At 65.3% G+C, this 22542-nt stretch overlaps 3 protein-coding genes across 13 annotated transcripts in view; 2 read left to right on the forward strand and 1 right to left on the reverse strand.

The window, feature by feature from the left end:
* STK11 (serine/threonine kinase 11) overlaps positions 1-6572 on the forward strand; it is a 20895-nt gene extending 14323 nt beyond the window's left edge. The window contains exons 7-11 of one of the 5 annotated variants that reach the window (XR_004073918.2): positions 1498-1555; positions 1820-2016; positions 4529-4742; positions 5481-5981; positions 6352-6572. Coding sequence is in view for 3 of the 5 variants with exons in the window: in XM_031023103.2 (XP_030878963.2) it covers positions 1498-1555; positions 1820-2016; positions 4529-4742; positions 5481-5850 (839 nt within the window). In the remaining 2 variants the exon portion in view is untranslated. Of the gene's footprint in view, positions 1-1497; positions 1556-1819; positions 2017-2349; positions 2564-3515; positions 4441-4523; positions 4743-5480; positions 6039-6351 lie in introns of those variants that run through there. The other 4 variants (XR_004073919.2, XM_031023103.2, XM_006751822.3 and 1 more) reach the window with 4 other exon arrangements.
* On the reverse strand, positions 6351-16934 carry CBARP (CACN subunit beta associated regulatory protein). 7 transcript variants are annotated; one of them, XM_081824344.1, is made up of 10 exons: positions 15028-15151; positions 13155-13254; positions 12925-13064; positions 12619-12683; positions 12119-12263; positions 11743-11914; positions 11404-11541; positions 10697-10907; positions 9352-9535; positions 6351-8502 (listed from the first exon to the last, which is right to left on the reverse strand). In XM_081824344.1, the coding sequence occupies exons 2-10, from the start codon at positions 13245-13247 to the stop codon at positions 7419-7421; spliced, it is 2232 nt and encodes a 743-aa protein (XP_081680470.1). In that variant the 5' UTR covers positions 13248-13254; positions 15028-15151; the 3' UTR covers positions 6351-7418. The 7 variants fall into 7 exon arrangements, with proteins under 7 accessions (XP_081680470.1, XP_081680409.1, XP_081680533.1 ...); XM_081824283.1 differs by having other exon boundaries at positions 11353-11541; XM_081824407.1 differs by lacking the exon at positions 15028-15151 and adding an exon at positions 12468-12517 and having other exon boundaries at positions 11353-11541; positions 13155-13248.
* Positions 16935-17757: 823 nt separating this feature from the next.
* On the forward strand, positions 17758-20181 carry ATP5F1D (ATP synthase F1 subunit delta). The gene is made up of 4 exons (XM_006740774.3): positions 17758-17982; positions 18645-18798; positions 19313-19401; positions 19551-20181. Exons 1-4 carry the CDS (start codon positions 17842-17844, stop codon positions 19671-19673), a joined length of 507 nt encoding a protein of 168 aa, XP_006740837.2. The 5' UTR covers positions 17758-17841; the 3' UTR covers positions 19674-20181.
* Positions 20182-22542: the final 2361 nt, after the last annotated feature.

Here is a 22542-nt window from a genome sequence, read left to right on the forward strand (position 1 = left end):
AGCGGACATCCTGGCGTTTGGCGGGAGCCTGTTCTGATGACAGAGCAGGTGCAGAGCGTCGCCCCACATGTCCCTGGTACTTGGGAGTCCTCGCGGAGGTGGTGCCTCGGCTTCTGCTCCGGGGTGGAACGGACTGCAGCCGGGCCCTTTCTAGGCTGCACGTGACTCACGGTGGAGACGGATTCCCGCGATCCCAAGAGTGCTTATTTTCTAACAGCAGGGTTGGGCTGGTTTTTGAGTTTTGGTGAGAGTGAAGTAGAGCTCAAGATGGCTTGCTGGTCTGCAGCAGCGGACTCCACCCCTGGGCACAGGCCCGCATTGGCAGCACCCCATCCCCTCCCCGGGACCCCGGGACCCTCAAAGATGGCTGGGTGGGTGCAGTCCTGCCTCACTCGCGCTGCGGGCTGTGGCCCAGCCCTCCCGCTGCTCCGACCTGGCCTTCAGGTTCTTGGAAGTTCTCAGGCACTCCCTGGGAGGGTTGTGATGTCAGCTGGCCCTGTCCTCGAGTGTGCCCAGGACCGCCCCGCCGCCCCCCGAGGGCCGTTCCACCGGGGTTCGCTGCAGAGACGGCTACAAGGGCAGACGGGGCTCGCTCTCCTGACAGGCGCCGGCTGGCTGGTGTGTCCTCTAAATGAGGCTTTGTTCGCTCAGTCCTTCACTGCTCTTCCTCTTCTCAGTGCTCGAAACGGCCCCTGTCGGGCTGATGACCTAGATAGCAGAGGGCGTCAGGGTCCCTGTCCCCAGATCCAGGCAGGGCAGCCCTGTCCCTCACCTCCTCCACAGCATTTGCCCTAAGGCCGAGGTGGCCAGGCAGGGCTCATGGTCTGTACATCCCCCTCACCCAAGCCTGCCTCAGGGCCTTTGCGCTGGGGGTGCGTGCTCCGGAGGCTCTTCCCGTAGCCAGGACTGGTGGGGTGGCTCCCTGTGTCCCCTAGAACACCGTCCTGGCCCCAAGGCCTGGTGGCCGTCCTCCCTGCCTGCACCCTGAGGCAGAAGCTGTGGGCTCTGGGGCAGGATCTGCCCCTGGGGCCGGGCCCTCGCATGAACAAGGCAGAGAGCAGGCCCGCTGCTCCATCGTCCTCCAGCATGTGGACAGGCTGTGCGTCACTGGGCTGGGACTGTCCTGCTTCCCAGCAGCTCTGGCATCAGCGTGAACTGCATTTGCTGCCCTTTGGCTGTCTGCGCAACCATGCCCACTGCCCGTGGCTTTGCCCCTTGCTGCCGCGCAGCCTCCTGGGGCCGCAGGGCCTCGTCTCCACACAGTTAGGGCTCTGCGTCTTTGCCCCATGCCTGGGTCCGCCCTGTTGGTGGAGGCCGGGCTCGTGGGGGACCGCAGTGTGGGGGGTGGAATGCCTGGAGCACTCTGAGCTGAGGCTCCACTCCCCCATGCCAGTGCGGCCTCCTCCTGGGGGCGTCCTCTGTGCACAGGCTGACTCGGGGCAGGGCTGGGCCATGTGCCGAGCGCTGACTCCCCACGGCCTGCTGGTCTTCTGTCAGGGATGCTGGAATACGAGCCAGCCAGGAGGTTCTCCATACAGCAGATCAGACAACACAGGTGAGTGTGCGTGTGGGGCCCAGCTGCGGGGGTCGGGGTCCTCGTGGTGGGAGTAAATGGGGAGGTTCTGGGGGTGCAGGGGTGCATGATGGGGTTGGGTGGGGGTGGGATTGGGGGTCTGGGGTGCCAGGGGCCTTTCTGGCCCTCCCTCTCCTGCCCGCCCTCCCCCTCCCCGTACAGATTTTAGGGGTGGGCCCTGAGGTCGAGACCTGTGTAGGGAACTGGGCGAGCCTCCAGGCCGTCCTGACTTGCTGACTTCCACAGCTGGTTCCGGAAGAAGCACCCGCCCGCTGAGGAGCTGGTGCCCATCCCGCCGAGCACGGACTGCAAAGACCGCTGGCGTGGCATGACGGTAGTGCCCTACCTGGAGGACCTGCACGGCTGTGCTGACGACAACGGGGACGAGGACCTGTTCGATACCGAGGATGACATCATCTACACTCAGGACTTCACGGTGCCCGGTGAGCACAGCTTCACGGCCTGGCCTCCCTGTCCACCTGCCTGCGTGGCAGAGCTCACGTCCCGATGTCCCCAACCTGACCGCGACCCTGGAGGGCCTGCCGAGGGCACAGACAGCCGTGAGGGTGTGGCCGGCCCTCCCCTCCCCCACGGAAGCAGGTGGGGATCCTGGAGGGTAAAGGCAACCGGGGCGCCGCCTGTGTTCTGGGGAGCGCACATGACGTCCTGCCAGGCGGTGAGAGACGGGGGAAGCCCCTCTGACGGCCCTGAGAGGGTCCAGTGGCCCTCCTGGTGCCTGGCTGCCCGCCCTGACACGTGTCGCCTTGCTTCCTCAGGTGGCGAGGAGACGTCTGAGGCAGGGCTTAGAGAGGAGAGAGGCGCCCAGAAGAGTCAGTGCTCAGACCTTTCTGGAGAGGAAGCTGAGGCCGGGGGCGCCCGGGAGCTCGAGGCCGTAGTGTAGTGCTGCTCCCGCCCCTCACCCCCGTGCCACCCTGGGCCAGAGAGGCCAGGCCTCAGCACTCCCCACCGGCCCTCCCTGACCCTGCCCAGGTATCTGAGGGCGGCCAGGGCAGCTGCCCCACCCCCCACCCCCAGTGTTCGCCGTTCTATTCTGGGGCCAGTTTCGCAGGTTCCCATCATAAAGATTTGCCCGGCTGTGTGTGTGTGGGTGATGCTTGTCTCCCTTTTCCCTGGCTCGTTTGCCAAACGTTAGATTTCTGTTGTTGGAAAAACTGGTGTTTGGGGGTGGCCTGTGTGGTGGGTGGGGCTCCCGGGGACATCCCACTGGGCAGTAACACTATGGGCCCAGCACTGTTTTCCTGGCAGAGCTGGGGCGGGGTTCACGCATCCCACTCACGCAGGGGGCATGCTTGGGGGTCTGTGATGCCCATTTTGGAGGTGTCACCTGCTGGACCCCAAGCAGCTGTGGCTTTGGCTAAGCCGTTTCCGTAGAGAGTCCCGGGAGGTGATGTGGCCTTGCAGAGGTCTGTCCCCTATGTAGAACAGGAAAGAGGTGTCTGGCCTCTCAGAGGTGCTGGGCTGTTGTGTCAGGTCTTTGGGAGTGACCCTCGCTGGCAGGCCATCTGCTGTCCCAGCAGATCCCCAGAACCTTGCCAGACCACTGACTACGTGTGTGAGAGGCCAGGAGCTGCCTTTCATGGTTGGGGAGGGCTCATGCAATAGGGGCTCTCCCGGCTGGGGTCAGATGCCTGGCCCGAGAGGGTCCGTCCACGGTAGAAGCAGCAGAACTCTACTCCAGCTGGTCAGCAGGGAGGTATGCTGCGGCCAAGTCCCTCTTCACTGCAGTCCTGTGCTGGGCTCACCCTCAGAGGCTCTCAGCTGCTTGGCCTTGGTCTCCTGGGACCGTCCCCACTGGGGGGGGCTGCCTCCCACCGAGAGCTGGGTGCTGGGCCCTGGGCCGGAGGTGGGCGGTTGTGGGTGATGCTCCAGTCCTTTGAGGGTGAGGAGGCCAGACCCTGTACCCTGCCTCCCCCGCCCCCAGCCACAGTCGCTGTTCCAGTAGCTGGGCTCCAGGTGGTCTGTGCAGAGCTGCAGTACTCGGTGCCCGCGAGGCCCCTCCTCCATCAGAGCAGGGCACCTGACCCCTCTCAAGACCTCTCCCTGGCAGGACCCCATCAGCCGTGAGGAGCTCTGACCTAGGATGCTTCCTGTGTGCATGGGGGTGGCTCATGGCAAGTTCCAGAAGCTGCTGAGTCAGATACCGGGGACCGTTGGGCTGGAGGGGGCTCTGTGCTGGTGAAGAGGTGGGACTAGAGGCAGCTGGGGGCAGCTTCCCACCTGTGTCCCAGGAGGGTGGGCCATGGGCAGGAGGCCGATTTTCCATGCGCACTGAATGAGTTACGTGGGCCCTAGCAGATTGGCCGACCCCTGCATGCCCTCCTCCTCCCCCCTGCACCCCAGAGCACAGGAGTGCAGGCAGCCGTGCAGCCCCAGGCCTGTGGCGCCCGGATGCCAGCAAGGGCTGGTGCTGCCTGGTAGTGAGTAGGGGCACAGCAGGCCCCTGGCTCTGATCTCTCCATCCAGTGCCCGGTATGGGGAGCTGAGGCTGGGTCAAGGGGAAAGATGAGTGTTGCACACCTGGCCTGAGCCCAGCCCCTCCCAAGCCCCACAGGGCCCAGTGAGGTCTGGCCTCCACACAGGTGAGCGGGCCCAGGATAGGGCCCTGTGCCCCAGGACCCTGGTCCTTCACCGTGTGGTGGGGTGGAGGGTGAGCAGGGCAGCCCAACCACCTGCGTGAGAAGCCAGGCTCACACATGAGCAGGCACATGAGCGTGGGCTGGGCCCCCGCCTTGGCTAGCCGACTCTGAGGTCATTGCCCCTTCTAGCTGGATGAAGGGCCCCGCAGGCAGGACCTAGGTGGGACAGGTGGGGCAGGTGGTGGAGGATCCCGTGCCTGGGTGGAGAGGACCTAGGCCTGGGGAATGGGGTGGGGGGGCAGGGGTGTTGGTCTTGGGCCCCCATCAGCCCACACTCGCCCTCTCCCCCCTAGGACAGGTCCCAGAGGAGGAGGCTGGTCAGAACGGGCAGAGCCGGGGCCCACCCAGAGTGGTGTGCGTGAATGGCACAGAGTCGGCCCAGCTGAGCGCCAAATCAAAGGTGGAACGCCGGGCCAGCGCCGTCTCCAACCCCACTCGCAAGGCCTGCTCGGCCAGCAGCAAGATCCGCCGGCTGTCTGCCTGCAAGCAGCAGTGAGGGAGGCCACCCACAGGTAGGCTGCTGTGGGGGCCATACTGTGGGCCCTGGCAGCGCCCGGCCCAACTCACAGCTGCAGCCACTGCTGACCAGGGCCAGTTCTGTCAGTCTGCGCCCACTGCCCCCAGGACACTGGCCAGTCGGGTGGGGGCTGGGCAGCAGTTCCCATGTGCAGGAGGGGGGCCCCTCACACTGGCGGCCTGTCCTGCCAGCCCCAGGTGATGCTGGACTCAGCCCAGAGACCTACGAGGCACTGTGTGGGTGGGTGGAAGGTTGGGATGTCTTCAGCTTGGCCCAGGCTGTCATCCTGGTGGCTGCTCGGCCCCCCTCTGCTTCCTCTTCCCGCTCCTGCCTGCCCCAGTCCAAGGTGTGTGTGGTGGGGAATCAGGCCCCAGGGGTGTTGGAGATCCCCTCATCTGCTCAGGATGCAGGTGAGGTGCCCTCTCCCGGGGAGCTGCCCCCTGCCCCCACGGCCCTGTGGTGCTTATCTGCCAGCATCAGAACCAGCCAGGAGGGCTGGGAGCCTGGCTTCCTCTGTGGAGGCTGGTGCTTAACTCCACTGGGCAGAGTGAACTACAGGGTAACCCCGGGAAGCAGCACAACCTTCCCTGGCCTCTCTGGACGTCTGACAGCCCCATATGAGCAGGCCTCAGTTTTCCCACCCTGTCAGGAGACCAGAGAGGGTGGGGCCTGCCTCCTGGGATGCAGAGCCTATTTGCTGGCCGAGGAGTGACCTGTCTGTTCCTGTCTGCAGCCCGTTTCATGGAGCCCCAGCCAGGTGCCACAGCCCAGGTCCTGAGTCTTCCCGCCGACTGCTGGCCCATGGCTGCTGCCCAGGAAGGCCACCACCACACCCTCCTTGCCGACTGCTCCTCAGGAAGCCAGGGGTCTTGGAGGGCCGTGGCTGGGGGACAGCAGGGTCTGGGGCCTGGCCTTCCCCTCATGGCCAGTGGACACGACCTCTTGTTGACTTTGCAGCCCTGTGCCAAGCCCCTTCCCCTGGCCAGGGGAGGAGGGAGCACACCGGCTCACGGGCCCTGTGGGAAGCCCTTGCCACGCACTTTATGTTCAGACTACTGGTTCTCTCCCCAGCCCTGACTTCTTTTTACTCTGCTCCACGTTAGCGCCTCCCACACCTAGTGATGTGTTCAGACAAACCACAGCCACAGCAGGAGCCGGGATGAAGAACAGGCCTGTCAACCAAGATGCATGCCCAGAGCCCAAGGGAGCCAGGCGGCTGCCTTGTTTTTGTTTGGTTGGTTCCGTTTTCTTTCTTTTTTTTTTTAAGAAAAAATAAAGCAGGTGGATTTGAGCTGTGGTTGTGAAGGGTGTTTGGGAATTGTTGGGTGGCACCGTGTCCTGCAGGTAGGGGATCTGAGTCCAAGCCCCCTTTGTGGACCTACAGCCCAGGGGGCAGGCTGGGGTCTGCAGGTCTGGTGGGCGGGTGGTGGGACCTGGGGCTTCCTTGGGGGTCAGCCTTTGGCCACGCTGGACAGCAGCCCTCCCGGTGGTGGACGGTCTCCCCAAAGGTCAGCAGGGCCCTCTGCGCAGCCCCAGGGCCCACCAGTCCACAGTGCAGCAGCCGGGGAGCTACCTGATCGCAGGACCCTGACCCTCTTTCCAAGGTCTCTGTGCTCCTGGGTCCCCAGAGAAAACCCGGACTAAGCAAGAGTGTGCAGTAAATATTTATAATCAACCAGAAAACAAACACAAGAAACTCCATCACTGGATGGTACACAGACGGCACGAAGCTCCGAGGGGCGGGGCGGGGCGGGGTGGGGCGACTCGGCCGCAGGCTAGGGCTGCCCCATCTTTTGGCAATAAATAAAGCTTGGGAAACTTGAAACCTTGGCCGTTTGGGTTTTGTGTGTCTCCAAACATTAATGAGTTCTGGCAGCTCTTTGGACGGTGCAAGTGCGGGGCGGGCAGGTGGCCCACTCACATGCTTGGGGCGGGCGCGGAGACTTGGGACACGGTGGGCGGGAGGGGGCGGCGCGGGCTGTGGTTTATTGCTCGGAGGGGGCGCACACTGCCGCGAGCACATGCCGCGTTGAGGTAAACAGCTTCAGGGGTTTGGCGGCTGCGGCCTCCACCCAACCTGCCAGCCCAGAGTGAGCGCGCCCGTCGCCCGTCTTCCATGCCCCCGCAGTCTGGGTCCCCGCGGGCTCGGCGCATGCGCCCCGCTGCAGACTCCGGCGCGTGCAGCCCGAGCCCCCTCGAGGCTCCACCGGCCCCGGGAGGGGCGCCCCGCGCAAGCGCCTCACTCTGTTCCTCCACACGGACTCTCCAAGGTGCAGGTCCTGGGCGTGCGCCTCCCGGTGCTCTGTGCCCAAGACGCCCCCACCCAGAGGCTGCCGTCTGGGGCCAAAGGCAGATGAACGTAGTCCTCAGGGGCTCGAAGATGTGAACCTGCCCCGCTCCCTCCAGTCCAGCCCCGCACTTTGAGGAGCCACAGAGGGACGCGGCTCGTGCCCGGTGGGGACTGTGCGCGTGCGCACCGGGGGCGGCTCGAGGGTGTCCCGAGGACGTGAGCATGCGCACCTGGGGGGCGGCTAGAGGCCGTGCGCGTGCTTGTGCGCAGCCCCGCGGCCCCGGCGTGTGCCCGCCGGAGCGTCGCGCCCCAGGCGTGTCCGGCGGCGGAGGTCCCGAGCGGCGCGGGAGAAGCTGACGAGGTGGGTGCGGGACGCAGGGCTTAGGCCGGGCTATGGTCAGGAGACGTCGGCGCGGCGGCGGCGGCGGCCAGCGCAGGAGCCGTGGCGATGGGCTGGGCGAGGCGCGGCGGGAAGAGTCTGTCGTCGATGCCAGCCGCCAGCTTGTCCAGCAGCGTTCCCGGGGGCCCGACGCACAGGCCCGAGCCGGGGCAGCTGCCGCTGCCGCCGCCGGGCTCCTCCTCGATGACAGGGATAGCGGGCGCAGCCGGGTCATCGCCCGCGCGGCCCTCAGGCGGGCAGTCGACACTGTCGCCTCGGCGCAGAGGTGCGCGTGTGGGACGGGAGTCGGGGCCGAATGGGGGCGCAGGCGGGGCGGGGGTGGCGGCGCGCGCGCCGGGGTCGCTGTGCTGCCGGCCGCGCTGCTGCCACTGCTTGCGGGCGTGGGGGTGCGGATGCGCGCGCGCGCGGTGGCGGGTGGCGCAGGGCAGCGCGTCGTCGAAGTGCGGGTCATGGCGCAGGAACTCGTGGAAGAGCGCATCTGTCTTCTCGTCGATGCTGTAGTCGCGGCGGGGGGCGCGGCGGGGCCAAGCGCGGGGGCTGCGGGGCCGGGCGGGCGCCTCAGTGGGCGCCAGCGCCCCCTCGAAGCTGCTGCCCACAGTGGCCGTGCGGCCGGCGCTGGTGAAGGAAGAGCGCTTCTCGGACGCGCTGGGGAGCCCGTCCTCGCCCGCGCCGCGGCCCTCGATGCTGGCGTAGCCGCTGTCCATCTGAAGCAGCTTCCGCGGACCTCCCGCCTCGCTATCCGCGGACCGAGGTGTGGGCGGCGGCGAGGAAGGTGGGAAGGTGGGCACGGTGGTCCCGGAGCCTGAGCCCGAGCTGTCTCCGCTGCGCACCGAGTCGCGGTCGTTGCCACTGCTGCTGTGGTCCGAGGCGGCCGCGGCGTGCAGCTCGAGAGACGCACGCAGGCTCCAGATATCCCGGTAGATGGTCTGGGCCTGCTCTGGCCCCGAGTCCCGCTCACCATCAGATTCCTGCTGCGGCTGCTCAGGCCCCACACCGCCGCTGCGCTCTGGGGGAGACTCGGGGCTCGCTCCTCCCGTGGCGCCCACCTCCTCGGCTGCCTCTAGCCTGCAAGCCAGGCCGCAGCAGTCAAGAAGGCTGTGCGCGCCCCTGCATTTGCTCCCCAGCCCCCCGACTCTGGGTCCGGAAGGGTGGGCATGGGCGGGGGCCCCCTAGGTTTGGCCAGGCTCTGAGGAAAATGAATTTTTTAAAAAAATGCCGCCAGTCCCTGTTGCACAGGGTATGTTTTCTGGGTAAACCTGAGCCTTCCTGGCACCTGCTTTTCAACCAGGTCACTTTTCCCAGTGTCTGTGGCTGGCTCTTCACCTAGAGAGAGTGAACATTCTGCTGCGAAGCTACTTTTTTCCTAAGGTCTTAGTGTAGAAGGGATTGGCATGGGAGGGACTGGACCAGGTGCAGTCCCACTCAGCGTCTACACCTGGACTTCATCACCCCAACACCCCCATCCACTGAGGGGGTAGTGGGGTGCTGCGGGCAGAAGGGGTCAGTTTCTGAGAAGGGGCCATGCAGCCCTCAGGAATATGAGCAGGTGGGAAGGAGCACCAGGCCCCAGCGGAGCCCAGCAGGCCGTGGACTCCACCAGGAAGCGGTAACATCCAAGCAGGCACATACCCCTGGCAGCCCTAACTGGGCAGGCATCCTGTCTTGGGGACCCTGGGGCCATGGTCCAGGGCCCCACCTGCCCCTCTGCCCTTACCCCCTCTCCCCCCGTTTCCCTCTCGTGATGCATGCTGGAGAGGTGGCCCCAGTGAGACAGCCTCCGGGAGGGATGGTGGGCCTGGAGTGTGACCGCATGTCTGCAGGGTGGGGAGAGCCCTCCCCAGGACAATGGGGGGGGACTGGGCTGGGCTGGGGCCCACAGGTCCACCCCTAGCACTTCTATCTACTGAAAAATACCTGCCGAGAGTGGGGGATGGGCTGGTGGGGCTGGCCAGAAGGGGGTGGGGGGGCGGGAAGGCCACAGCCTCGCCTGCGCTGGCGATGTATTGGATGAAGTCCACGTGGGGGGCGTCCCCCTCCTCCTGCTCTGTGCTCTCGCTGGCTGCTCGCTGCCGCTGGAAGTGGTGCCGCTTGGGGGAGCCTGTATGGAGGAAGGCGCGTCAGAGTTCCGCTCAGCCTTGGGCCCCACTCCCACCCCAGAGGCCAGCAAGGACCAGCCTGGGCCAGGTGAGTGTGCACCCCGCTCTGCAAGGGGGAAACCGAGGCCCCGAGAACAGAAGAGCTAGGGCAGGTGTGAGTGCGGTGTGGAGGCGGTGCCTGGAGCAGCTCAGGCCAAGATGTGCCCCGGACACCGGGCAGCAGGCACAGCTGGGCTGAAGTGTAGAAGCTGGAACGTGGGGGGGAATGAGGGACAGGCTGGTGGGGGCCAGGGAGAAGACTGGGTGGGAGAGCCCCAGGGGTGGGGAGGCCAGGCAGCAAACAGGTTCTGGGCACTTCTGCACCTCCGTTCGGCTCTAACCGCCCCCAGGATCGTGGGCTCCATCTCTGCTCCTGAAGGCAGTGGACTGGGCCCCCCTGGCCCTGCACGAACTGGAGCCAGGCCCCAGCAAGGGGGCTTGTGGCGTCAGGCCATGCACCTGCTTACGCTCTCTCTCCTCACCTGTCCCGGCACTGGCCCCACCACTCCACAGGGCGGCAGGAACCCCCGCAGCCTGTCCTGTCCTGGCTGAGTTCCCCCAGTATATATGGAGTATACTGAGTATGCCCTGAGTATCCCTGCTTGGGGCTGACGGTAAGGAAGCCCTATATGCAGGGCTCTCCATGACAGGCAGTCTGCGGGATTGAAGGGCTGCTGTCGCTAGCTCAGGGGTGGGGATGCTCCGGCCCACAGGACAGATGAGCCTGCAACCTACTGTTGTAAATGCAGGTTTATTGGCCCATCTCCACAACACTCATTCATACCCAGTCTACGGCTGTTTGCACGCTGCCAGACCAGAGAGACTGACCACAGACCCAAAAGCATTACTGTCTAGAGACTTACCGAAGAAGTTCACCGATCGCGGCTACGGCCTGCCCACCCCCCTGCTTTACTGGGGCACAGTCAGTGACCCAACCAGCTCTGAGCCCTTGGGCAAGATGCCCATTGGCAAATGGGTGCTGCCAGCCAGCAGGGGGCAGGAGCCCTGGGGCCCCTCAAGAGCACGGACCCCTTCCTGGATGCAGAACCTCCTCTAAGGCCGACTGGGGCAGCAGCTGGAGCTCCACCCCCTGGGCCCCGGTTTCTACGGAGGCCACAGCTCACCTCTAGTGTCCAGACTGGATGCCCGTTGGCTGGGGTCCAGCTTCCACTTCTTGACCTTGAAGTAGGGGCTGGCCCCATCCAGGCTGGCATGGCGCCGCAGGCGGGTAAAGAACTGCAGGACAGGTCCGGCCCCGGAGCCTGGGCCTGCCTCCCTGGGTCCTGTCGTGGCCGCTGGCCCAACAGGCTTAGTGCTCCTGGTACCTGCCTCCAACTGGAAGGAAAGAGGAATGCTCTCAGGCATGAGGACCCTCTCCTCGCTGCCCCACGTGCTGGCCCCAGCTTGGGCCCCAGCTCTGCACTCTCGTGGGTGGCTTCCACCCTGGCAGACTGCCAACACGCCCCACCCAGAACGCAGAGGAGCAGTGAACAGCGCTCGGTGGCTGGGTGGAAGCTATGCTAAGCTGCGGGGTTCAGCCAGGCTCTGGCCAGCCCTGTTCTCCCAGCCCCGGACAGAGGAGTTTCTGAAGATGAGTGTCCGAGAGCACTCATGCCCTGGCTTGGGCTGTGTCCTGACCCTATGCTCTCCGGCTGCTAGAATGCTCTGTGCATGTGTGGGATGGCTGCGTGGTCTAAGTGCTGCCTACCCCTCTTCCTCCCATGCAGGGGGATCAGGCAGGAGCAAGGGGAGTTAGGGTCGGGGGAGGCCACAGGCTGACCTCTGTCCTGGAGTGGGGCAGGGAGGGGAGGGGCCGCTCGGGGGCCCTCACCCAGGTGCCTTCCCCGGAGTCGCTGGATGCCAAGGGGCTGATCTCGAAGTCAGCAGGGCCCACGGCTGAGTTGTAGGGGTCACCTGGCAGGGCGGAGCTGGGGCCCACGGAGCGGCCGGTGAGGGCCTTCCCCGGGGGCTAGGGGAGGAAGCAGTAACAGGTCAAAGAGCACGAGTGGGTGAGGGGGACTACTGGACCCACAGCCCACTGTGCACCCCAGCCAGGCCCCCCTCCCTGTCCTAAGATGAGGGGCCCAGCCCAGAGAGTGGGAAAGGGGCCACCTACAGGGTGGGTGTCCTGTCCACTGAGCCCCGGGCTGGCTGCCACTCATATACTCACCTGGAATATGGCGAGGTTGGCCTTGGGGGTGGCAGCAGCGTGGGGAGGGGTGGTTGTGCTGACTTCACCCAGGTCGCACTCGTGGATTGTAATGATCTTGAGGGGTGGTAGGTGCAGGTGGGTGAGACGGGCATTCTTCAGGTGGTGGAAGTCCCCCTCCGTCAGGGTGTACCTGCGCCCGGCATGGCTGCCTGTCACCATGCCAGCCAGCCCCCATGCTCAGCCTGAACCCTGAGCCCACACCTGCTGCTGTCCCTGGCTCCACCATGGGGGAGAGCAAGGCCAGCACCCACCCCGCAGTGAGCCCAGTCACAGGGCACCAGGCTCTGTGGCCTCCCTTGGGGACAGGGTCCCCTCCTGCTGTGCCGCCCCTTACCGGCGGCCCTTGTCCTGTGACTTCCGGCTCTGCTCAAACAGGGCTGCCTCATTGAAGGACACCCGGCGGCCGGTGTAGCTGGTGGACAGGAAGCGCTCCGTCTCGGCATCCTGGCCCTCAGGGTCCTCCCCCCTGAAGTCGGGGTCTGCGAGGAGAGTGCAGAGGGTGGGCCCCGGGCGGGCCTCGCCTGGCGCTGGGCTGGCGCTGGGCGGGCGGCCGGCTGGGGTGGGTCGGGGAGGGGGCGAGGGGTGGGGCCCGACTGAGGGCTGGGACGGGGCAGGGGGCAGGGCGGGCACTCACACATCCGCTCACACACTCACTCGCTCAGCACGCGCCTGTGAGCACCTACGCGCGGGCTCTAAGGAAACAGAGATGAGTCGGAATCGAGCTGCGCCCAGTCTGGTGGGGGAGACAGACAGACACAGCCGGTCAGGCGGCCCGAGGGGGCGGGCGGGGGGGCGGGCAAACGGGCTGGGGGCGGGCCTGGCGGGGCGCCGCACCTTGGGCCGGGTGAGCACCGTTGTCCAGGTAGGTGGTGGTGGTCTTCTCTGCTTCCTCCGTCGCTCTGGGGAGGGACCGCAGGGCAGCAAGGTGGGACGGAGGGCCCACCTGCCGGGACCCGAGCTCACTGGGCCAGGCCCCAGGGGACACAGCGTGCTCCCCAGGCACTTAGAAGCAGGCCCCCAACACCACACAGGCTGACACACACGCGTGCTACCAGCGCGCGCGCGCACGCGCGCTCACGATCACCCGGCTCCAGGCGCGCAGGGGCCCGGGGAGGCCGCTGGGGTGGGCGGGCTGCGCACCTGTTGAAGCGCCGGTGGGCCTCCCAGCAGCGCCTGCATAGGAGCAGCACGCCGGACAGCACCACTAGCGCGCCACCGACGAAGAGCGACATGACCACCACCAGCAGCACGTAGTTGTCCAGGATGGGGTCAGGCTCCGCCTGTGGGCCGGCAGGGGTCAGGACCGCCGGGCGCGGCCTCCGGAGGCCCGCCCGGCCCAGCCCCCCACTCCATCCGTCCCCCTCACTCACGGTGGGGCTGCCGGTGGCGTTGTCCCACCTCGAGGTCAGGGCAACCGTGGTGGCGGCGCCGGCGGCAGTGGCCGTGGTGGGCGTGGGCTGCATCGTGAAGCTAGGAGGAGGGGCCTGGGGGGGCAGGGCCTGCTCAGACCAGCTCCTCTGTCCCCTCCCCCTCCCAGCTCCCCGGGAGAGGGAGCAGGAGTCCACATGGGGCGGTGACTCACGGAGAGGTGGAGGAGAGCCCCGAGGCAGCCCCCACCCCGCTTAGATCCGCGCCGGGACCTCCGTGTCCCCGTGTGTAAAACGGGGGAGGTGTGTGCTATCCACCACCTCCCCAGCCGGTGGGGCCGGCCCGGCAAGGTCGCAGCTGCCCGGGAACCCTGCCCAGAAAAGGGGAAGCACTCCTGGGGGAAGAGGGACGCCGAGGATGTCAGTTCACTACCGTGAGCCCTCAGGGGCCCTGCCAGCCGCATCAGGGGGTAGGAGGGGGCTGTCGCAGCCCCGGGAGACTGGTTCTACGGGGGAGTGGTACTAGGATCGTGGAGGGGGGCGGAGGGACTGAGCTCAGTGACTACCAAGTCACGACTCCGGGAGGTAGCTGCCCCCCTCCACCCAGTGCTAGTGGGAGCGAAAAGGCCAAAGAAGGCGCATCTGTTCCCAGCCCTGAAGAATCTGGTTCCCATGGCGACTGAGCGAGCAGGCCGAGCGGGGGGGGGGTGTTGCCAGGGCGCACTGGGGAGAGGAGGGGGCGCGGGGGAGGGAGGCCTCCTGCAGGGCGGCTTGAGCCGGTCCTGGGCGGCAAGATGGCTGCTGCAGCCGCCTCCCCGCCAGTGCTCAGCGCGGGGCCCTGCGCCTCCGCGAGCAGCTTCTCTGGCTGAGCAGGCCAACCTCCACGTTTGCTTCACGCTAGGGGTAAACTGAGGCCGGGGGAGGGGAGCTCAGCCCTCGGGAAAGGGACTGCCTGGACATTGCACCTGACTGCCCCCCCTCAACGCCCCCTCCTCCCGGTGGGAAGGACCGGGGACTGCACGCTGGAATCTCAGGGAGCAGAATCTGGGCCGGGATGACCCGCAGCCCTGAGTAGGCAGGGCGCGCGTTCGGTCCTTCCCCAGAGGAAAGGGTGAGCCAGTGCACAGGCTCCAGCGTCCCCAGCCCTTTCGGGTGTTAACCCCACTCGACAGCAGGGGAAACAGGCCCAGAGAGTGGGGGTGGGGGAGACCTGGCGAAAGCGAGGTGTTCTCACAGCTCCGGTCCGAGAATGACCGTGGCTGCCCGGGATCCTAAAGGGGGATGGGCGCGCATATGTAGGTCGGGAAATGAGTTCCGGCTGGAGGGGGAGGGGGCAGAAGCGCAGGGACCGCGACAGGAGATCAGAAAAGATGGCAGGCAGCCGAGGGGGAAGAGAGGTGGACTCCTGGGGTAGGCGGGGACCAGACCCGAGGGCGGACGTTCCCCACGGGCCCGCCCCTGAGGTCCAGCCGGTCCTCCCCGAGCTCGCTCGCCACCGCGCCCATACCCGCGCCCCCAACCGGCCCCGGGACGGGATGGAGAGCCCTCAAGGAGAGGCAGAGAGCCGGACTCCGGACACATCTCCGCTGCGGGCTAACCCAGGAGACGGAGACGCCATCGCCCTCGCTGCATCTCACAGGGGAAACTGAGGCTGGGGAAGGGTGTGGCGGGGGGTCCTTCTCCAGGCCACTAACGGGGGATGCAGAGCCCCGCAGAGTGGCCCCCACGCCCTCCCCGGCTCCCCCCACTCCCTCCCTCCGGCCTCGCCGCCTCGCGGAAAGGGCCGGTGGTCCGGAGCCGGCGGCGATCCCATGGGCCGGGCGGCCCCGGCCTGCCCCCGCCCGCCTTGGCGTATCCCCGGGCCCGCCGCGCCTACCTCAGCGCCGGGGCGCGCGGCCCATGGGGGGCGGGCGGGCGGGCGGCTGCGCGGCGTTCCCGGCGGGCTCCGGTGCCCGGTGGCCGCGGAGCAGGCGGAGAATTTATGAATGGAGAGCGCGGCGCGCGGGGGAGGCAGGCGCAAGAGGAGGGACCGCGCACGTGACCGCGTTGGCGGCGAGCCCGCTCCGACCCGCTGGGTGCCACCCGGTCCCGGGCCGACCGCCCCCGCCGCGCTCGCCGCCGCGTCTGGCTCGCTGCGCGCCGGCCACCGCCTCCCCTTCCCTTCCGGCGGGAGTGGGGGGCGGAGCCTCGCTCCGGACGCCCCCTCCTCACGCGGAGCGGCTGTCTCCCGCGGCGGCTGAGTCTCCACCCCCTCCCCTGCGACACAGCTCCTGACCCTTCCCAGGGTCCGGAGGGACGGGGAACGAAGGGGAGGAGTCGGGTCCATCGGTTTCCCCTCCTTCGCGTCCCCCAACGTGGGGGACATCAGGATGCACAGTTTGGGGGGGTTGGAGACATGCCCCCCCTTTTCTTCCCTAATACGTGGCATTGTCAGGTTCACCAGGCGCGCTGCCTTGTTGGAACAAACAATGAGTGAAAATAATAGAATATTATCTGTGCTGAATGCCACCATGGCCTGCCCAGCCCGGGTGACATCAGGACTACTCTGGCAGAAACTCCATGACTGGTGAACCCCAAAGCTGCTCCCCATTCTCCATCTCAGAAAATCGTGTCTTGTCCTTCTAGATGCTGAGGACACCAACCTGCACCAGCGTGGTCTGGGTTCTAGCCCAGCCCACCTGGCCCTATGCTCAACGCAATGTCATGCCTTTCCCCTCCAGTGAAAATTGACGCTACCACTTCAACCTCAGGGCCTTTGCACTTGTAGGTGCTGAGCCTCGCGGACTCTTTCCCCGCTCAGCTTCAAGATGCACTCCTGGCCTCCTTCAACTCTTCCCTAAATGGTCAAGTGTCAGTGCATCTCCTCTTGGCTACCTTTGGTAACAGCAATTCCCACCCCACACTTCAGTCCCCTGCCCCTTTCCGTGGACTTCGTGTCGCCTGTTCTTTGCTCCAATATGTTGTGTCCCTCTTCACCCCTTCCCTCACTACAGGGTGAGTTCCGTCCAAGGCAGGAGTTGGGTCCCCGGGAATGGCACAGGGCTGGCACACTGAAGACAGGACGTGCTTAAGTGCATAAATACCCAGGAAAGGCGGGCTCAAGCGAGTAGGGGCCGAATGTGCAAAGGACCTGAGGTACGAAACTATGTTTGTAGTTCAACGTGTTGTGTTGGAGGGAACAGGAAAGCCGTCTTGTGGTTCCCATCAGGAGAATGACATGGTGCCTCTGGCTCTGTGTGAACCCAGCTGTTTGGAGGACAGGGGAGGAGGCTGGGCCATGCAAACCGGTGATAGTGGCCGTAGTGGCCCCACTGAGTGGACAAGCCACGCCGACGGGGGTCCACTGGCCATCTCCAGGGTAACCCTAGGTTTGGGGCCTTTACCCATTGGCCATCCTGGAGCAGGAATGGGAGAGAAATTGTCCAGTGGATGGGTTCGAGAAGCCGACTGATTCGGTAGATTAGGCTTGCCTCCATGTGGGGTCCGGAGCTCTGGGAACGGGTGGGACTGCGCACAGGACTCACCCCTAGAAATGCGAATGGGGCTTCTCTCTGCACACGCACACCCTGGGCCAGGATGCCCCGACTCTCCCTCACAGCGCCGGCCCAGAGGGGGCGGGGGTCAGGGCACTAAGCCTGGGTCCTTCCTCTGTGTTGGCCGCAGGCGGCCCAGATACTGGAAAGCAGAGAGCTAGGGCGCAGGCAGCCCCTGGGGTTGGGGAGCCACCGGGGCAACACCGCGCCGCAACGCACCTGCCCAGACCCGGGCCCGAGTGACGCTACCTCCCCTGTGGCTTGCACCCCTCCGCCCTCAGCCGGGGCCCTCCCCGGTGTCGGCCCCAACCCGGCCCAACCCACACTCCGCGCTTTGCCGGAGACCAAGAAGTGGGCCTGGGGGTCTGGCCCGGGGCGCCACCTGCGTGAGCGCGGGGGCGGAGTGGTGACGTCAACGCCGCGAGCGAGGCTGCGCGAGCCGAGACGACGTCAGCGGAGCCCCCGGCCGCCCGCGCACGCGTCCGTGCGTCAACGGCGCGCGGGGGTAGGGGCCGGGCGGGGCCGTGGCGAGTGCATCTCCGGTCGCGGAGTGCCCTCTGCCGGCGCCCTCGGGGATTGCAGCCGAGCCGCGCCCGCGGCGCCGGGCGCTTATCCGCGCTAGACCCTCCGCTTGGGATGTCCTTCCCGGCACGTCTGCATGTCTAACAGTCGCAGCCTACCCCATCCTGGCCCCCAACTCTGCTTTTCTTTTCTCTTTCAAGTACTTTTTAACTTCTAATATGCCATATGATTTGCGTATTCGTTACATTGAATGTTTGATAAACGTCCCCACTGCCCCAAACCAGAACCGGAATCTTGGTATTCCCCTTGATGGATCTTGCGCTTGGCATCCAATGAGCGCCTCCAAAACCTTGAATTCAAGTGACCCCTGCTCCGCGGAGGCTTCTGGTCCTCCCCATTGACACACATCCCATCTTACCACTCGGCGGGCAGCTAGGACTGGAAGGAAACTACAACCCCCAGCATGCCGCGCGCGGGGCGCAATGCGTCGTTGCAATGTCTTGCGCGGCTCGCTGGGAGTCGTAGTTCGCGCGTGCGCCTTTGCCTGGACTCCTCTTCCCAGAAGTCCTCGGGCGTCGTCCTCCTCGTCCTCCAGGCTGCCCGCGTTCGGCTGGAGTCCGCTCGCGGCCGTCGCCATGCTACCCGTCGCAGTCCTCCGCCGCCCCGGCCTGCGTTCCCTCGTACGCCAGGCCCGCTCTTACGCCGAGGCCGCCGCTGCTCCGGCCCCGGCTGCGGGCCCGGGACAGATGTCCTTCACCTTCGCCTCACCCACGCAGGTTCGATGCCGGTCTGTCTCGGGACCCCGCCTTGGTCGACATCTCCAGCCCGGACCCGTAGTGGTCCGCAGTCGGAGACCCCAGCCTCAGGGTTGTCGATCCCCACTTGTTCCGCGCCCTGTGCCCCTCCCCTGTGTCGTCCGGAATCCGGGCTCCCCAGCCTCCGGGGCTCCGAGGCCCCCAACCCCATCTGGGATCCCTGACCCACGCCCCCTCCGTCTCGTTTGGTCCGGATTCCGAGCCCCCCAGCCCCAGAGTCGCTGCCCCGCCCTCTTGATCCGCGCCCTACGCTCTTCCTTGGGGTCTGGAACCCGAGCCCTATAAAGTCTTCCGAGTTCCGTAACCTTTCTCTGGAATCCCAACCCCCAAGGACTGGACCTCCCCGCCCCCCGCCCCGTCCCGCAGGTCCCGGAGCCGCGGGCACTTGTCCTGGGTCGGTGCGCCTTTTGTGCTCTTGCGGCATTTCTGTGTGGACGGGCTCTGGGCTAGATGCCGGCACTGAGATGCTGCGGGGCACCGAAACTGAAGTCTCCGCCCCAGCGTGACCGCCTCCGTGTTCCGCATCAGTGCTCCCTCCCGCCTTTGACCGTTGCCCTGCAGGGGAGCCCGTCCCGAGCACTGGAAGACTGGCCTGCAGTGACGCATGCCCTGTGTTTTTCCAGGTGTTTTTCAACGGTGCCAACGTCCGACAAGTGGATGTGCCCACGCAGACAGGAGCCTTTGGCATCCTTGCGGCCCACGTGCCCACCCTGCAGGTCCTGCGGCCAGGGCTGGTTGTTGTCCATGCTGAGGATGGCACCACCTCCAAATACTTCGGTGAGTCCAGTGGCATGGAGCTGGGTAGGGGCCTCATACTTCATTAGGCCGGTCTCAGTCTCAGATCATAGAGCTGATAAAAGAACAGTACCTAGGGCGAACATGGGGTTAAGGAGTTTGTAAGGAGGCAGGGTGGGGGTGGGGGACAGGTGTCTGAGAGAGAAGTCAAATCCTGTGCGGGAGGAGCCGATTAAGAGAAGGTGTAGGATCCTGGATCCCAAGAAGTGCTTCTCCGTCACAACTTGGAGGGACAGCCAGGATTCAAATCCAGCTCCCGGATCATCCCTGATCCTAGCTTAGCTGATGGACTGGTGGGTGAAGGAATAAGGTTCTATTCTCTGTGTCCAACCCCCAGTGGGTGCTCCTGGGCCCCCGGTGCATCTTTCATTCTCTCCAGCTGTCTGTTTCCCATGCTAGACTCTAGGGCCACCCTGTGGAGCCATTTCTCTGGTTTGGGGGTGATCATGTCACTTACGGCTGGGTGTGGAGGTCTTACGTCTTTCTCTTTCTGTAGTGAGCAGTGGTTCCGTCACCGTGAATGCTGATTCCTCAGTCCAGTTGCTGGCCGAAGAGGCCGTGACGCTGGACATGCTGGATGTGGGGGTGAGTGTCCCAGGAGAGACTGGTGTGCCTAGGAGGCTGGGTCGTCCTAAAGATCATGGGCTTCGGGGAAGGGACCTTGAGTTTGGTGGAGGGGCAGGCACCAGGCTGGGGTCGCTGCTTGGCTCTCACCCACTGCCCACTTCCTGCAGGCAGCCAAGGTGAACTTGGAGAAGGCGCAGTCGGAGCTGTCAGGGGCAGCAGATGAGGCCTCCAGGGCTGAGATCCAAATCCGCATCGAGGCCAACGAGGCCCTGGTGAAAGCTCTTGAGTAGGCGGTGCGTGGCCCTTGCCAGCAGGGAAACCGAGGCCCAGAACTGGGCAGAGGATGTCCTGGGCAGGCTGAACCAGCTCACGCGGGTCCAGTCTGACGGTGGGGGGTGGGGGGGTGGGGAGGAAGGTCAGCAAGCCGCCTAAAGGGGTTCGTTCTCCTGTGGAGGAAGCGGTCTTGCCAGAGAAGGCCGCCAGGGGGCAGCACGGTTCTAGTTTTCTGCCAAGAGAGCTAACCCGTCAAACCCAGGAAACAGGCTCCTTGCCAGGGCTGGCAGGCCTGGTGGCTGGGGGTGAGCCCAGAGACCTGCTCTGCTTTTTGAGGGGGGGGCTGTGTGTACCCCCCCACCATGGGCTCTCTTCCCACCTTCCAGCCCCCTCCCTCCCAGCCTGATGTGCCACCCGCCATCCCTCTGACTCTGTAGACCCTGCCGTGGAGACTTCAGCTCCCAGTCACCTCTGTGGGACAGCCTGCCCCCGGCTTGAGCCCCCCATTAAAAACCAGGGACCTGACTTGTGTATGCTGGTTTTGTGTCCTGCCTGGGACTGTGTCTTCAGGATCTTGCCTGGTCTTTGAGCTCTGCGTGCCCCTGCGGTGGGATAAGGCATTAAATGCCAGCCTCAGCCTCCAGGGTTTGGAAGCTGGGGCCCGAGGGGTCCTCGGGGGGTTTAGTAAACTGGGGAGTAGGGGTGTGCAGGGGGCATAGCCCATGAAACCAGGGTAGGTGGGGGGCAGGCTGTTTGCCATCATCCCAAGAGGGTGGGGATTGGCACAAGTTGCTGGCCCCGCGGGGGCGTGGCTCCAGCTCCCGGGCCAGGCCTGGGCTGCTGGACAGCCTCCTGGGGCTCTGCCAGGTTTCAGGCTGTGCCATCTGCCCTGTGGGCTCCCCGGCCCGCCCCAGCCACGCTGGGAAGAGGCGGGTCCTGCCTGCTCCCACAGAGGCCCAGCCCTCTGCTCACCCGGCCTGTGGGTGGCCCTGGCTGGCCGTGCGCCTCATCCCTGGTGGTGTTGGCACCTCTGTGCCATCCAGGCCCCTGGGCTGGCCCCAGATGGGGTGGGGCAGCTGGGCGGGGGCAGCTTCTGTGCTGCTCCATTTCTTCCCTTTTGCAAGCACAGGGTTGGCCCAGAAGCTTGCTGCAGGTGGCCAGCAGGAGACTCTGAGGGAAGGGGTCTCCTCACCTCCCTTACATAGCCCTGGGCTTGAGCAGGGTGGCAGGGGATTCCAGGGGGGTGAGTGTGCAGGAGAGTCTGGGCCTTCCCATGTGTCACTGGCAGCCTGGAGGTGACAGGGAGGCCCTCCCTGGGCACGTTGTCAGCACAGATGGGCTGTGTATTCGTGTGTCACGGTCCCATGCGAGTGACTGTCCCATGGCTTCACTGGCGCTCAGTGTGGCAGGAGCCATGCTTGTGGGGCCTCCAGACCAGCTCACAGCTATGCAGGCTTTCTCTCTGGGTCCCCCACTCAGGCTGGTAGGCCCAAGGAGCTGGCCCCCACTTTCCCAGGAACCCCCAGGCCAGAGAACGCTGACAGCCATGGGCTCACAGGTGCAGGCCCACTCCTCCCTGTTGTGTGTTTTGAAGCCTAGGTCCTAGAGTTCCTGGTCAGGCCTTGGACCAAGGACAGGGTAGGGGGTTCAAGTGGTGGTTGAGGGAACGCGGCGGCACGATCACAACAGTTATGCTCTCAGCGAAGCCGCTGGACCAGCACCGCCCACACCAGCAGTCCCTCTAGCCGTACCCCTGTTCCCAGAGAGATCTCAGCCTCTGGCTGGGGGTGCAGCTCTGGACATAGGTAAGATTTCTCAGCACAAAGAGGCCTCCTGGGGGAGGTGTGAGCCTTGGAGCCTTAGGGATGCCCACGCCTGATGTGGGCCTGCAGGAACAGCGTGTGTTGGCCGAGGCCTTGTCCTGGGGTGGAGGCATCTGGGGTAGAGTGGGTCATACGACCAGCAACCGGAGGTCACAACCCTTTCCTTGAAGGCAGGCTCACATAAAGGTTTGATCCTCTTTGAGGAAGGAGGTCCCCTTGGACTGCGCGTGTTCTCACACCCAGGGACTGACTAGAGCACGGAATAAACACGTAAAAAAGGAGGAAGTGGATTGACTTAGTGTGTTTTTTAAGTTGGACCTGTAGAGCCAGGCTGGGGCTGTGGTCCTTTCCTGAGAGCAATGTCCCACCCCTAGATGTGCATGAACCCTCGGGGCCCCTGTTCTGGGAGGACCCGCTACTCTGCTGGTAACCTGAAGGGCGAGGTCTCAGACCCACCTGCGATCACACAGCCCTGGCTACCCTGGCTACAAATCCTTGACCCAGCACCACCTGCTCCATCTGGAGCCCCTCCAACATCAAGATGCTCCGGCTTCAGAGCGCACAGCTCTCTCTGCCACCCCCATGTTCCTCTGGCAGCAGGGCCCTCCAAGGCCTTCAGCGGTGGCCCCACAACCTAATCTCCAGGCTCCAGCACTCCCTCAAGCCTGAGCTTTGCACGGCTGCCTCACTTTCTGGATCACCGTCCTCTGTCCCGCCAAATCCATCCCTCAATCCCAGCCCCCAGCGACCCCCTCCCAAAGGTTTCCTGACCCTGTGGGGCTGGGAGCCTCTGGGTGTGGGTATGACGGTGAGTGTGGGAGGGGGCGGGTCAGAGGCTGCAGGAGCAGGGTGGGAGCAGGATGGGGACCTGGAAAGGAACACAGCCCTGGGAGGGGTGCCCACTACTAGGGTGGAGGTGGAGGTGGTCAGGCCAGATAAAGTGAGAAACCAGATAAATGGACAAGGGGCAGGCGAGTAGGTCCTGGGGTCCCCTCCTTTGGGCAGAGGGAGCAGGAGGACTGAGAGGGCCCCACACCAATCAGGGTCATCCTCAAAAAGTTCC

This window comes from Leptonychotes weddellii, chromosome 1, assembly GCF_054177405.1.
Source record: "Leptonychotes weddellii isolate Sample4059 chromosome 1, ASM5417740v2, whole genome shotgun sequence".
NCBI classification, from domain to species: domain Eukaryota; kingdom Metazoa; phylum Chordata; class Mammalia; order Carnivora; family Phocidae; genus Leptonychotes; species Leptonychotes weddellii.